Source organism: Pempheris klunzingeri, chromosome 2 (genome assembly GCF_042242105.1).
Source record: "Pempheris klunzingeri isolate RE-2024b chromosome 2, fPemKlu1.hap1, whole genome shotgun sequence".
In the NCBI taxonomy this organism is placed as follows: Eukaryota; Metazoa; Chordata; class Actinopteri; order Acropomatiformes; family Pempheridae; genus Pempheris; species Pempheris klunzingeri.
In genome coordinates, this window is record NC_092013.1 from 19,718,989 (window position 1) to 19,732,963 (window position 13,975).

Sequence of the window (13,975 nt, forward strand, 5' to 3'; positions counted from 1 at the left end):
ATGCTGCATTGTTTGATACACAGAGCTGGAAATGTCCCGTTTCCTATAAACCAGGAACTTCGAGAAAACCCCGAGACCGAGATGTGCAGTTAAAGCTCTGTGAACGCAGACCTGTGGAGAACACACTCAAAATACTACTACTGCTTTATTTCATCATCTATGATATTTTTATTTTCTTTTTAAAAGCACATCTATTTGTTTAATTCTACATGTATTTCTTCTCTCTTATCCTACTTATTTACTTTATTTGTTTACTTCTATCACTGTTGTGACACTTGATGAAGATTATCTTTCCTTAACTGGTAATTGTTCCTTTCCTTTTTAGAGATTACTTAAACATATGTGCTGCTTTTCTCATCTGCTATATAAACTAATTATCTTTGACTTTTGGATTGTTTGCTGCCTCCAAACCAGGATGTTTAATGCCTTTGAGAAGGCATCAAGTCAGAGATAGTACAACTTTAAAGGTGAAGAGATTTATATACAAGAAAATATAAGCAAACAAAAAATGGCCCAAGACTGAAGTGTATTGCAAATTATTTATAATTGCAAAATGTTGTGTAACAAACTGTTCTGATAAATACAAGCATTTGACAAAGCCTTATCTAAAAAAGTTGACCTTTCATCACAGTCACAAAACACAAAGATATGATCATATTATCATTAGGAAAAAAAGAAACAATAAAAAACAACTCCTGTTATACATTTGCATATTTCAAAATATTGAACATTAAATTTTCTGTTTTAATAACAAGGATAACTTAAAAAAAAAAAAAAACAGGTTCACACTTAGTTTCTTCTCATTCCTCGCTTGAGCTGCTATGTACATATAAATTTGTTTTCATTGCTGCACAAATGCCACTCTCTCTTTAGGTGGAGTATCTCATTTAAACATTAAAGCAAACGAAAAGGAACATAAGTGCCAGAGGCAGGGCTGAGTGCAGAAAGCAGCACACCCAATAACATAGTGTCCTCCTATGAAACTGAGACAAGAAATCAATGTCACATTTTAGTAAATCATTTTGAAAAAAAGGGGCAAAAAAAATCATTTGTAAGCAGTTTAAATCTCCAGGAGAAAACTGGCCAGTTCCTCATGAAAGGAAAATCGATGTCACAAAAGAAGCTGCTTAAACGGTTTCTCTGCATTCAAGCTTTGTGTTCGAAAGATGCGAGTCTTTGTGCGAAAAAGGCAAAGGAGCATCTACTGAATGAAAATGAGCCAATTAATGAATGCAAACTTCTGTTCCCAGACACACGCATGGTCATTTCTTTCATTCACACGCTAACAGAACTGTACAAAAAAAACATCTCTAATCATATAATAATTATAATAATAACAATAGATTCAGACTTTGCTCATGTGTTTCAATGCCTCAGTTGAATAACAACTATGCAGCAGTATGGCCCAACCCAGACACAACTGATCAGGCAGCACGACATGTTCTTCCAGCTTCATTTTCTTCACTGTTTTTTCCTTAAACCTCCAACAGTTTTATTCTCGGCCAAAATCCAGCATCCCAGTTGCATCTACTATTACCATAAAGCCTGTATCTGAAGTGTCATCTGCATAATGACATCCGATAAGGGCCTTTGCATCCACACCTGGTTTTAATAAGTGCTCTTGCTATCTCACTTCTGCTTGCTTTATGATCAGATCTTAAATAGGAACTCAGCCCTGCATGTCTCAGGTCAAAGAGAGCACTGCTGCTGTGTGGGCTCGCCTTACTTTTCCCATTGTGTAGAAAAGGGCGATTTGAGGCTTTTTGACCAGGAGTTTGAGTTATCAAGAAGAGACTTAGTTGGGTGATCTCTCTACCTTGGTGATCCAAGGCCGACAACTAACTGCACCGTCCTTTGCTGCATGTTGGACACGATAGCAGTCTGATTGTGATGTGTTTTGCATGCATTTACACTGAATGCCGAGTGCATGTAAACACGGACTAACAGCTTCTGGCATTAGAGCTGAAACTGTAACGTGACCACCATCAGTCCTGCCAATGACAAAGTGTGCGGATGCTGTTGAGCATGAGCTGCTAAAGAGAGACTCAGAGGAACCAGACCAGTCGCAGGGAGAGGGCGAGGTCATAATGCAGTTGGTCTGTGTTGTCAGTGCAACGATGACGCATCATTTGCCCTGTGCCAAAGTTTCACACTCACACTCACACACATACACGCACTAAAGTCAATGCGTGTGTCCACAACACACAAACACACATTCCTGCTAAGAGTCTTTGAGCATGTTAATGCGTGCAAAGATCTTGAGTGCAGGTCCCAGTTTAATGTTCATGGTGCTCATGAGGTGGTCCTCCTTAAGCAGGAGCAAGGCCTGTCCATCGATCTCCTGAGAGCGAAACTCGTCTGCTATCTCCTGACAACCTGCATAAACAGCAGAGGAACAAATAACAGTAGTTTAGTCAGATGTAAAACAGGATTCATGAGAGCTTCATGAAGGACGGTGTGAGTTTACTCCACTGACCTGGCAGTGAACGGATGAACTCGTAAACTTCTTCCACGTTCCACTTGGCGGGGTCGTTGGGTAAGAAGCGTTGACAGAGTGAGGGAGCGTCTCTCCCAGCGCAGCCCTCCTGGTCCGAGGCCCTGCTTGGATGCCTGTGGACGGGGACCGGAGCTGGGGGCGCAGCGGGAGCCAGGGGCCCTGAGCTGGCTGCTGACAGAGGAGATGGCGGCTCCTCGTAGCTCGACATGTCCGAGCACGGGCTGGACTCCTCCTGACTGGGCTGTGAGGGCTGCGGTGAGGAAACTGAGCCACCCTGAGTCTGCTGCGGCGATGGGGACAGCTTCTGAAGTGGGAAGTAGTCAGGGATGACAGCAGACATGAGTAAAACGCTGCCAGGACATTGTGTTAGTCACAGCAAAGATTAAAGGGGCAATAAGTAAGATTTATACTGTACGATAGCTTCAAATGAGTATTATACACCTGCAGGGAGTTGAGAGGGCTGTTAGATCGATACCAATGCTTTTAAAATTTGCCTTTGTCAGGTGCTGAACCCTTTGGATTATAAAAGTCTCCCCCTGGTCCAAAGATGAAACAAAAGGGCTATAAATTTGGGCTATAAAACCTCCAGCAAAAAAAAGGTATTCATACTGTGTGACATTTTTGCTTCAATTATCCAAAATAAAAATGCAGCTTTCACATGTCATTACAAGTGTCAGCAGTGAAGAGGTAGGTTAAAGTCTTGGATGAGAAAAAAACAGCAAATCCATCTGCTTTTGATGTCTATGTAACCTGAGCAGCAGGCAGAAAATCTCTACTAATTCTCCTCCATTCCTACCAGTCACCAGTAAATGTTGACAAAGATCATAGAGCACTTAATGACCCTTTAAAAGACAAAGGGAGGTAATCAGCCACTGACACAAATGATGGTCAAGTTCATTAAAAAGCATGAGGCGTGAAAAGCGTAGGGAATAAAATGTGCAGTGGAAGCAGTATCTGAAGGGAGGTAAAATGTTGATGAGGAAGTTTTACAACAGTGAAAGTGTAGGTGTGTGTGTGTGTGTGCGTGCATTTCTGTACCTGCTTCTTAGCCTCTATACTGGAGCGGCCCTGAGATCTTCTACGCCAGCGATTCGTTGGCTTACTCCTCTCTGGACGGAAAAGGCCGATCCGCTTGGTGCAGCCCACATTGTATCTGTCCAGGATGGTCCGTTATTAGAACTTTCCCTTTTTTACATAATACAACTCATGGAAAAAAACTGTTGTTTGAGTGAGAAGAAATATAAAACCAAAAAGTGACTTGCCTCTTTGCACAAACCATGGAGCAGAATCTTTTAGAGCCTTTGAAAGTGTACGCAAAGTCGACCCAGCCACAGTATTCACACGTCAGCTTGGGCTCTTGCTCTTTTTCTGTGGGAAGAGAAACGGCATAAACGTGAGACTGATGTAAAAAAAAATTTATACTTAGCATCTCTCTTTGTGTCTTCTGCTCTACCAAAATACCCATGATCACCTGAATAAAAAAAACTTTAGAGACATTTAATAATCAGCATTTTCAGCACTGTATCCAGATAAATCATAAAATGACCCGAGTTTTGGTGCGTTTGTCCATTTAACTTAAAATTTTGAGAGATTTCTTTTAGTGAGGCACTGATCTGATCGGGTGCATCAGTATTGGTGGGCGTGCCAGTTCAGGTGCCGCTGAGATACGATCCAGGAAGTCCAGTTTGAATGACAGAAGTGAGTATTACAGAGCATTGTGCTGTGATTTGACTTCTGAAACACCTTTTAAATGCATTAATCTAACTGCAGGACCATTTCATTGTTCGTATTGATGATCACGAGGTCAGCAGTAGAAGTACAGCCTTCACATTACTACTAAGTCATTGCCAGGAATGTGGGCTTGCATGTGTGTGACTGGCCAGTGCAGCACCTAGCTGGATGACATCACGTTGCGTGAAGGCGACCCCGTGTTGTTTTGTCAGAAACTCCTGCGATGGCATCCCACCACATTAACTGGCTGGCTCTATTCATATGAATGAGAGGCTCTAGCTGGTCTGCAGCCTTAAGCAGATCTGGTTTCAGCCAAATGTCACTGAGCCCCACGAAGCACAGTTTTCTGTTCCACTTTGTTTTCTACAGCAGTAAGCTAATGTGCGTACTGGTGACACTTTGCCACTTCTTGCATACAAGCCTCAGAGAAAAGTCAGACCAGGGCTCCTCCAGTTTCATGAGCACCAGTACTGAGCGACACAAACTGATGGACACAAGCGATCAGACTTGTCTAACACTTTTCGTCTCACCTGGCTGGTTCATGTCCTCAGCCTCTGAGTCTGTGTTTGCGGCGTTGCTGACCGGGGTTTTGTCGGGGTCTGAGGAGAGCTGATGGTCCAGCTTCTTTGGGCTGTTGATAAGAATGGGCAGACGCTCCACCTGGTGACAGACAGAAAATGTTAACCACTCAACCAAAATGTAACAGTAGCCTATATGCTCCAGGAATATGACAAATACTGCGATTAGTTACTGACAATATGGCTGGACGGCTTTGTTTGAACAACTGCCATACCATAATTTTGACAAACATCACAACAGCAATATTTAGAGCAAAGATTACTGTGTGTGTGTGTGTGTGTGTGTGTGTGTGTATGTTGAAAACTAGGCCAATTTGACTTCTCCATGTGATACATGACTGCAGAGTTGATGACAAAATAAAACAAGGTGAATGCAGATACGTTCACTGTTGAACTCACGGTTTGTCTGAATGGATTAAAAATAATGCTGAAATTAGTCAAAGGACTGATATGTTGATAATTATCACATTCCACATGCACACTTTAAGTCATTAAATTAAGGGAAAATGCCAAACATTCACTGACTCCTGCTTCTCAAATGTGAAGTCTTGACACTTTTCTCTGTTTGTTAACATTTTAAATTGAAAATCTTGAGGGTTTTGGATGCTGGTCTGACAAAACAAGGAATATGGAGATGTCACCTTTTTCACATTTCATATAATACACACATTGTCCATTGACAGAAATAACACAAATCATTAATAACAAAATTAATTCCAAGATTCAAGACCTTCCTCAGTCTAAAGCATAATTTTAGTGGCTTGTCCTGCAATGGATATACTGCTTTCTTTCATGCTGTTTAAAGGGGTGAAATCCTTGTGCTTGTTCAGCCTTCTAAGCATTTAAATAAATTGAGCATTAGCACCTAATGTCCAGTAGGAGGCAGTGAGTGCCAAGCCTGGAAATTACAACATGCACATGTTATGATGCACCTGAACAAAAGGTTGTTCAATCTACACATTAATAAAGATTGGTTACAGCAAATACCAGCCACAGGCCTACAGACACACCGGATATACAATAAAAGATATGATAACACCAATTTTAAAGGGAGCTGACAGATGGGGAGGGATTTTTATGGCTTGACAACATCGAGATGCTGCAGCTCAACACACACACACACACCTTCATCCATCTGTACTCTTTACAACTACAGGCTCCTACCTGGCTATAATTAATGACTGAATCAAACAGAAGCTGTGAGCTGTCACTACTATCAGTAACAGAGGGTTTGTGTTCGCCTGCTGACAGCTCCCTGCAGGCGAGTTCTCTGGAGAGTGTGTTGGTTCTGGGATGTTTATCATGTCTCGCTGCTAGTAAATCTGAGGCCGCGCACTTACACACACGGGGAAGGGCTCAGCTCCCTCCTGGATGACAAAGCCTTCGATGACATGTGTGAGGACCTGGGGCTTGACGATAGCCTGGGGCGGTTTGTTCACTCCGTTCTGTGGCGTGCTGCCCGTCACGGTCGGCGCCTCGCTCTCGTTTCCTGAGGTCATGGCTGGAGGTGGGGTCCCAGGTGCAGCACTCGGCCTCTTGGTTGAGCCCCCTCCTGAGCAACAAATGAATAAAACAACACCCATTTAATAGATAGCAGTGTGTACACTCTGTGAGGGCTGGTCACTAGTGGATTGAGCTCGAATTAAATTAAAAGGTGAAAAATTAAAGATGGCTGATGAATCATTAGTTATTGTCAAACAAGAATGACAAACAGTCTCTCATCACAGCTTCCTATGGCCATTTTTCAGTATTTAGTGACATTTTATAGATCAAACAATTAATCGAGAAACCAATCAGCCAAAAAAAAAAAAAAAAACAGCCCTAGAATAAAAGTATCAAAACTTACACCAGCAATGTGGAGGAGAGTAAACACACCAGTGTACCCACTTTAACTATTTGAATCACAGAGTTGATCTACATCATGAAACGTCTGAGGAATAGCTAATGCCTTCATTAAATTATTTATTTTGTTGTTTTTAAGAGCCAAGCAGTGGTTTGCCTTTCAGCGAACAAAGATTGAGGCACTTGTGCATCGGATCCCTAGCCATGTTTGCTTATTAAGCTATATCATTCAAACCAGGCGAATAATTATCACATTACATCTTCATAAACAGCATTAGTTGTATCCACCTGCCTGCCGCTGATTAAAATAACTTCTCTGGTGCCGACGATCAAACAATAACTCAACATTTGAAGTGACCTACTGGCACAGTGTCGATCAATACCAACCAGTAAATCCATCATGAAATCAGTCCCACCATCACAACGACGTCTCGGCTTTTCAAAGCGAAAGTAAACACCGATGCTTTGTCATGTTACAGCCTCCGGTGCTGAGTGAGAAAAGTTTTCTTACCGCGCAGACTTCCGCTGCGATCAGAGAGAAAACATGTGCGGTTTTGCTTGTGATTGTTGTTGTAATGATCCGACACACACCGGCCTGCCGCTGCTGTTTGACTCTGATCGGGTTTGAGCTGCAGCGCCGCTTCAGACCCGTAAAAGAAAAGCTGAACCAGGGTCCGCCTCCCGTTTCCTCCCACAGCAGCTATCGTCGTCTCCGACCGTCCTCAGGCTGCTGCAGCATGACAACACGGTTCAACCGTGAACCGCAGACAAGCCTCACATCAGTCCATCAAGTGCAACCGATGAAAGCGTCAAACAAATGTGAGAGTAGAGCGCATGTTTTTTAAGCAGGGCCGCTGAAAGACATTTCAGGTCCGGAGCCCAAGTCCCCCCTCAATGCTCCCTCTGCACCCTGCACCAAAAGAATGACCAGAGCCCAAAAAGCCCTGAATATTTAATCAGTGTACATTTCTCTGTGGGGATTTTTTCAGTATCTGTTTGATTTATTCATTTTCATTTTCTATTCTCTGTAAGGTGCACTGTGCGGCCTTGGTGGGGGCAGTGGGGCAAACGGTGAGCTGGAGGCGATGCCACCACGCCAAGTTGTTCCTGTGGCCTCAGGGACAAATGAATGGGTGCTGGTTTACTACTGCTAACCAAAAACCATAATAAAAAGAGACATTTGACAGGACGTCAATTATTAGTCTTTATATGGTGATTTTTTTGAACCATGAAGCTTTTGTATTTGCAAAGCTGTTCCCAGAGCCCAGAGGAAAAGGGGCGGGACATTTTCTTTATTAAAATGATTCATTAATCACATTTTTAAATGCCAGAATCAATTTTTAGCCTATATGAAAGATGAAATAAGCTTCCCCTTATTGTTGTAATCTATGTGTAATGTGATATTAATATCCACAGCCTAAGTGAGACAGCAGACAATGACGAGTGGTCTCAGATTAGCAAGGATACAACCTGCACCTTCACATTTTAAATCCAAAGTCTGTAGATGTAATCACACACAAACGCTGCGCTCCCTCGCTGGGCTCAGTGCGCTCCAAGCTGGGCACTCAGCACAATGCGCCAGCAGGGACACTGGTCCATAACTCTGTCCCAGCTGGCAGGACGGAGGTAACGCCAAAGCAGAGCTCTCACTCTCTGGTTTACACCAAGACTCCACTGGAGAGGAAGCGACTTATGGTCGAGTCTCTTCCTCTCCCCCTGTTCCCACTGTTAGCCACTGTTGTGTTCTTCCGGGCATTTCATGTTCACCAGTGTTAATGATGTCATTTGCCGCTCGGCAGGATTCATTGGCGCTGCCACGCAGAAACTCACTGATTACTCTCCCCCATTGGATTAAATAAACATTGAATAAACAACCCAGCGGTTAAGAGAAAGCTAACCTTAGCTAACCCTTACATTATATGGCCTGAGCTTGAAGAGCAGAGTGGCAGCTAAAAGTAACATTAGCAGGTTACTTGAAAAAGTTCATATCTTTTATTAATATTATTGACCATTTTACTTACCATTTTTCTATGCAGTATAGCAATGACGATGCCAAAATTAAAGTCAGATGGACTGACTGTATATCGTGAAGCATTTTCCAAAAACAATGCACACTGTAATTTTTGTTGTAAAAGCAAACAGTTACAATAAATCGTAATTTTGAGCTGCAATACTTAAAATAGAATTGTTATTCTACAATACATCCAGTCGGCACCCAAGTATCAGGATGGTATTTAATCGGGAGAAAAACATATCGGTCCAGCCCAGTTTAAAGTCTACGGGCTGAGTGGAAAGCTATCATGGTCGAGAGGTTAAACAGTAGAAAGGACCCCTTCATTCAAATTAAAGGCTGGGTCTGTAACATTTACCATTCATCTAACATTCCTTTAGGTTTGTTGAACCTTTTGGAAGACTCCACCAATACCCGAGGTAGACCGAAAGGTCAGGCTTATTAAAGGCTTGTGAAAGCCACAGACACTGGATTTTATTTTTGATCTATTATTTGATTTATTGAGGTGCTGTCTGGCTGCTTTAACAATTTCAACAAAAACTGATTCTAAAATAAGTTACATACCCACCCTTTAATAAGGGCTGTGTTTTTCTTTAAGGGCTAATGTTTGTCTAAATACAACCCAAAACCCTCAAATACCCACAAACAAAAACACAAAGGACATGACCTCAGAGTCCTCAGTGCACTACAAGACCACAATCTATATGTTCTGTAAGTGGTGTTCATCAGTGTGCCATTAATGTAACGCTGCTATTCTCTTTATATGCCACCATTTAAATACTTCAAAAGAGACATTAAAGTTTCTCTGAATATCTGTTAGCAGAGAGCCGAGCGGAAATTTGACCAAGAACCTCACCGCAGATACTCTTTGAAGCTGGAAACTTTGTACACTCAACAAGCCACTTTGACTGAAAGACTGGATTTCTCTGGTGGCTCTTTTATTAAATGTTACATTTTCCTTAAGTAAAAAAAAAAAAGCTGAATAGCTATCTTCATCAGCCCCTGCAGCCTGTGGATTACAGAAATAGTTTCCTGTTCTGGCGGTGAGCAGTGCACCTCCACGGCACATCACACCCAACTCACTGCCCATAAACAGCAATTTGTGGTCTGCAGAATGTTTCATTTTACAAGAAACACAGCATTAGCACCATTTCCAACCATTGAGGAGAAATATCACCATAGAAACTGATCCATGTCAACATTTAGAAAATACACCCCAAATCATTTTGTGCTCAGAGAGACGAGTATAGCTGCTGCATGATCCTGCAGCACGTGACACTCTCAAAGCTACTGACCACAAGTCAAATCACTTATTACGACCTGCAGAGTAAGAAATGCCGCAATTTGAAAATACATCTTTGTGATGATGCAACATTTCTGAGATTTTCTTGATTATGTGCAACTAAAAGCTTTTTAATTGAATTACACTGTAAAGGGCACTTTAGAGTCCACCACCACTTCCAAACAATTTGTCCAAAGTTTGGAAATTTTGATTCTTCCGAGTTCGCTGTCATAACAGTCTAGTACAAAAAACAAGCCTCAGACATCGTCTAATGGACAAAAGCTGCTCTGTAGCTGAAAAGTCACCAGTCCGATCCCTGCAAGCAACATGTAAACCAAAAGTTTGTGAGACAGAGTGTTTTCAAAGTGTCACTGAAGGAAAAGATGAAACAGTCCCTACTCACTCTTCAGAAATGCATGGATGTAATTATAGTTAATTGTCTCAAGTTGAAACCCACCAGCAAAAACTGACTTACCAGTTTATTAGCCTGAGCACCTGAACAGCCATGAGCACCAACAGAATAGCCATGTAATAAAATCTCCTTTCATGATTTCATATACTGTTCAGGTTTGGTTGACACATCGTCAGAAAGCCTGTAGTTGGTGGTGTATTACGTTAAATTATATAGTTTTTGGCTCCCTCATGTGTGTAAATGTTTGTGAACAAACTATGACCATGACGCCCCTCTACTGTGGGTGTCAGCTCTGATCACTGCCAGCCAGACCAGTACCACACACCGTCACAGGAAATAATGACTGCCAATATGTCCCAAATGTAATTTACATCCAACAAAGTCATAAAAACACTCAATGTCCATTATGAGTTTGGTTATATTATTGTGGCCACTCCTTAATTCCTTCATTTGCTTAAATGTGTTTTCTTCTCAACGATTTTCAGGGCTTTTATGTTGTGGGTTTAAACGTTTGTGCACAACACAGCATTAAGTGAGTTGTGAGTATCAGGTGATCTTTGTCGCCTCAGCAGAGGGAGATCACACAGACAACAAAGCAATTAGAGACAAAGAAGAGTGAAACTAAATGTGCCGCAGACACAGCATGGTCTGAATTACAAGTAAACATCAGCATCGATTTTTCTTTTCCACAAGAGAGGATTGCAGGAGTCGGCTAATTCAAGGAGACCAAAGCAGATATGACGGTACGTCTTCTGTGTCCTGGTGAGAACTGTAGTACTTGGCTTTTCAACTGGTCCCAGTAGCTAATTAGTTAAAGTTTATCTACCAAACATTTGAGTACTCCCAGAAGGTCATTTAGCAGCTTAGAAAACCACACTGAATCATTACCTTGTGGCTGAACAGCTGGCGTAGCTGGGTCGACCTTGGGCTGCTCTACAGGCTTGGCGGGTTGTGATGGCGAAGGCGCAGGTTGTTGCTGTTGTTGTTGTTGTTGCTGCTGCTGTTGTTGTTGTTGCTGTTGTTGTTGTTGCTGTTGTTGTTGTTGCTGTTGTTGTTGTTGTTGCTGTTGTTGCTGCTGCTGCTGTTGCTGTTGTTGCTGCTGCTGCTGTTGTGCCTGTGGTTGTTGCTGTGTGGTGGCAGTTGGACACGTCTCTCTGACCACCAGTGACGTTGGCTTATCTTTACTCTCCTGAACCAGTCGGGAGGCCTAAGATGTGCATTAGGAGCAAAAGGAAGAGAAGAAAATGTGAGAAAGTGCATCAGAGACAGTTCTGAAAAGACAGATGAAGAAGTGTTAGAACTCTTCATGTCAGTGACTCAAAAACTGAAAACCATTAGGCTTGGAAAATAACCACACCAGTGGGAAAATATTACAACTTGAATCCCAAACTCAGAAAATTCCTGTTTTTTTTAACATGTATGTCTTGGAGTGGAAATCGATTTGGTGGTTGGTTGGTTTTGTTGAAACAGTAGTTTTTGTTTGGTTGGTTACCACTCAAAAAATAAAAAAAAGTCAAAGATGTGCACAACCCAAAAAGTCATGATGAACGACGTCATGACAGAAAGTCATGTCCCATTAGAAACAAATGTGTGTGTGTGTGTGTGTGTGTGTGTGTGTGTGTGTGTGTGTGTGTGTGTGTGTGTGTGTGTGAAAAAAAACATCTATTTCGGAAGCACATTCAATAGATAATATGTTATAGTGGGAAATTTGTCCATGTTTGAATACATCTTTCCAAGCATTTGAGCGTTCCAAATAAAGTTAAAAAATAATTTCAAACAGCCATGCTACTGGTACTCTGAGGCAGTGAACTAAAATGCTAACATCAGCATGTTACCACGCTGACAAAGGCATGCAGGAATAATGTTCATATCATGTTCACCTTCTTAGTGTTGGTATGGGAATGTTATTGACTTTACTGACATTTGATAATAATCCAAATTATTGGACAAAACTGAATTTTGAGCTAATGATGGCACTAGAGGGAATGTAGCTTTCTATGAAGACTGGAACAATAGTACTGCACCATTTTATTATTTTCTAACACCAATAACACCTATCTACTTTTAGTCCTGCCAAATGTTTTAACTTTATCATTGACGCTGGTAACAGTTTGTTTTAACTAAAAAAAAAAAAACATAGTTACTTAAATGCTTATTTGTTTGAGACCTAAGTGTGTGTTATTATACTCACTGTTGGCTGTATTTGTAGGTTGATGGCAGTGAGCTGGACGGGCTGAGCTTTGGCATGGTTGAGGGACGAGTGGAGGGCATGAGGACTGATGGTGGAGTGGAAGATGGTGGCCTGCTGGCTGGGCGTGGAGGGCTGGTGTGGAGCAGGTTTGGGCAGGACGGGGACTGGGTGCTGTGACGGTTGAATGGAGGCCGTTTGCAGCAGCTGGCCTGCGGTCCTCTGAGAACTTTGACTGTGATGGACCACAAACTGCTGCTGCTGCTGTTTGTGCTGCTGAACCAGGGAGTGGGGCTGAATCTGTGTGTACGCTGGAACAAGAACACCACCAACAGTTATTTTACACAGACACCTCAGTTGTGTCCTAAATTCACAAGCCACTGAGTGACAATACGAGTTTTGTGTTCAATAGCACTGAACAAAATCAATTATTTGGTTCATCAATTACTAGAAAATCAGTGCAACAACTGTGGTAATCCATTAATCATTTAAGCCATCTTATCAAGCTCAAATGTTGGTGTTTACTGCTTTTCTTCCGGATATATTATATATCAATAATTTTGGCTTTTGGACTGTTGATCAGACAGTTTTCATTGATAAGACAAGACTAGTAGTTGCAGGCCGAGTGTTCAACAAAGATTACACAATGCATGCCGCAGTCTAATCAATCGTTCGTTTTCTGTGAGGTAATTAGGAAATATCTTTACAAGTAGAACTTGGTACAAACCATGAGCAAAATGCATTTCATCTGTGCTCACAACGGTCAACATGTGTATCACAAGCACTGAAAAATGTAGAGGTCTGCATATACGTAAGAGCTTGTTTTGTAGGGTTCCCTTCACCTGTGTGCCCCTTGTTGACAGGATGCAATATTAAGAGCTTGCTGAAAGGCGCACAGAGACGGCCCCTGTTGTAGTTTTGGTCTGACCATTACTCACAAATCGTTTCAAAATGGCCTGTCAGCACCTGTCAGTGCTGCTGTGGGTAAAAAGACATCCTGAGCTCATAACTTGTCCTGAAGCCCAAGACACAGCACGTCAATCTTGTACTGTGGGAGAATGTGTGAGTGGGTGAGTGTTCAGCGGAAGTAGCCTGAGGCTAGTCTAATATTAGACATGCCTCAGGAACGAACATGCAGAGCCAACTGTCCATGACACTCTTTATAGAGTTAATGTTGAGTCAGTACATCTCTGCTGCTCCTTGATGTCTAACAACTCTACCAGGAAACAATAAGAGCTAATTGACTCATTCTTATTACCGAAAACCGAAACAAGAAAATACTGCTGCGCCACTGCACTACACAGTAACTTCTGCTATATGAGCCATGTGAACATGGAGGTGTGTTTTGCGATGTTAATACCCCCCCCCCAATAAATCCAAGCATGGAAAACTGCCAAGTACATCAACGTTTGTCTCCAAAACCCCTCTCCCCCA

The 13,975-nt window shown here is 42.1% G+C and overlaps 1 protein-coding gene across 1 annotated transcript in view; it reads right to left on the reverse strand.

Annotated features, from left to right (window-relative positions):
* Positions 1-576: 576 nt before the first annotated feature.
* The window catches only part of phc2b (polyhomeotic homolog 2b (Drosophila)), a 34,384-nt gene continuing 20,985 nt past the window's right edge, over positions 577-13,975 (reverse strand). Inside the window, exons 8-15 of the mRNA XM_070847620.1 lie at positions 12,545-12,852; positions 11,242-11,560; positions 6,147-6,358; positions 4,759-4,888; positions 3,760-3,865; positions 3,536-3,650; positions 2,477-2,801; positions 577-2,376 (exon numbers count right to left, since the gene is read on the reverse strand). Coding sequence (XP_070703721.1) covers positions 2,222-2,376; positions 2,477-2,801; positions 3,536-3,650; positions 3,760-3,865; positions 4,759-4,888; positions 6,147-6,358; positions 11,242-11,560; positions 12,545-12,852 — 1,670 coding nt within the window. The 3' untranslated portion in view covers positions 577-2,221. The remainder of the gene's footprint in view (positions 2,377-2,476; positions 2,802-3,535; positions 3,651-3,759; positions 3,866-4,758; positions 4,889-6,146; positions 6,359-11,241; positions 11,561-12,544; positions 12,853-13,975) is intronic.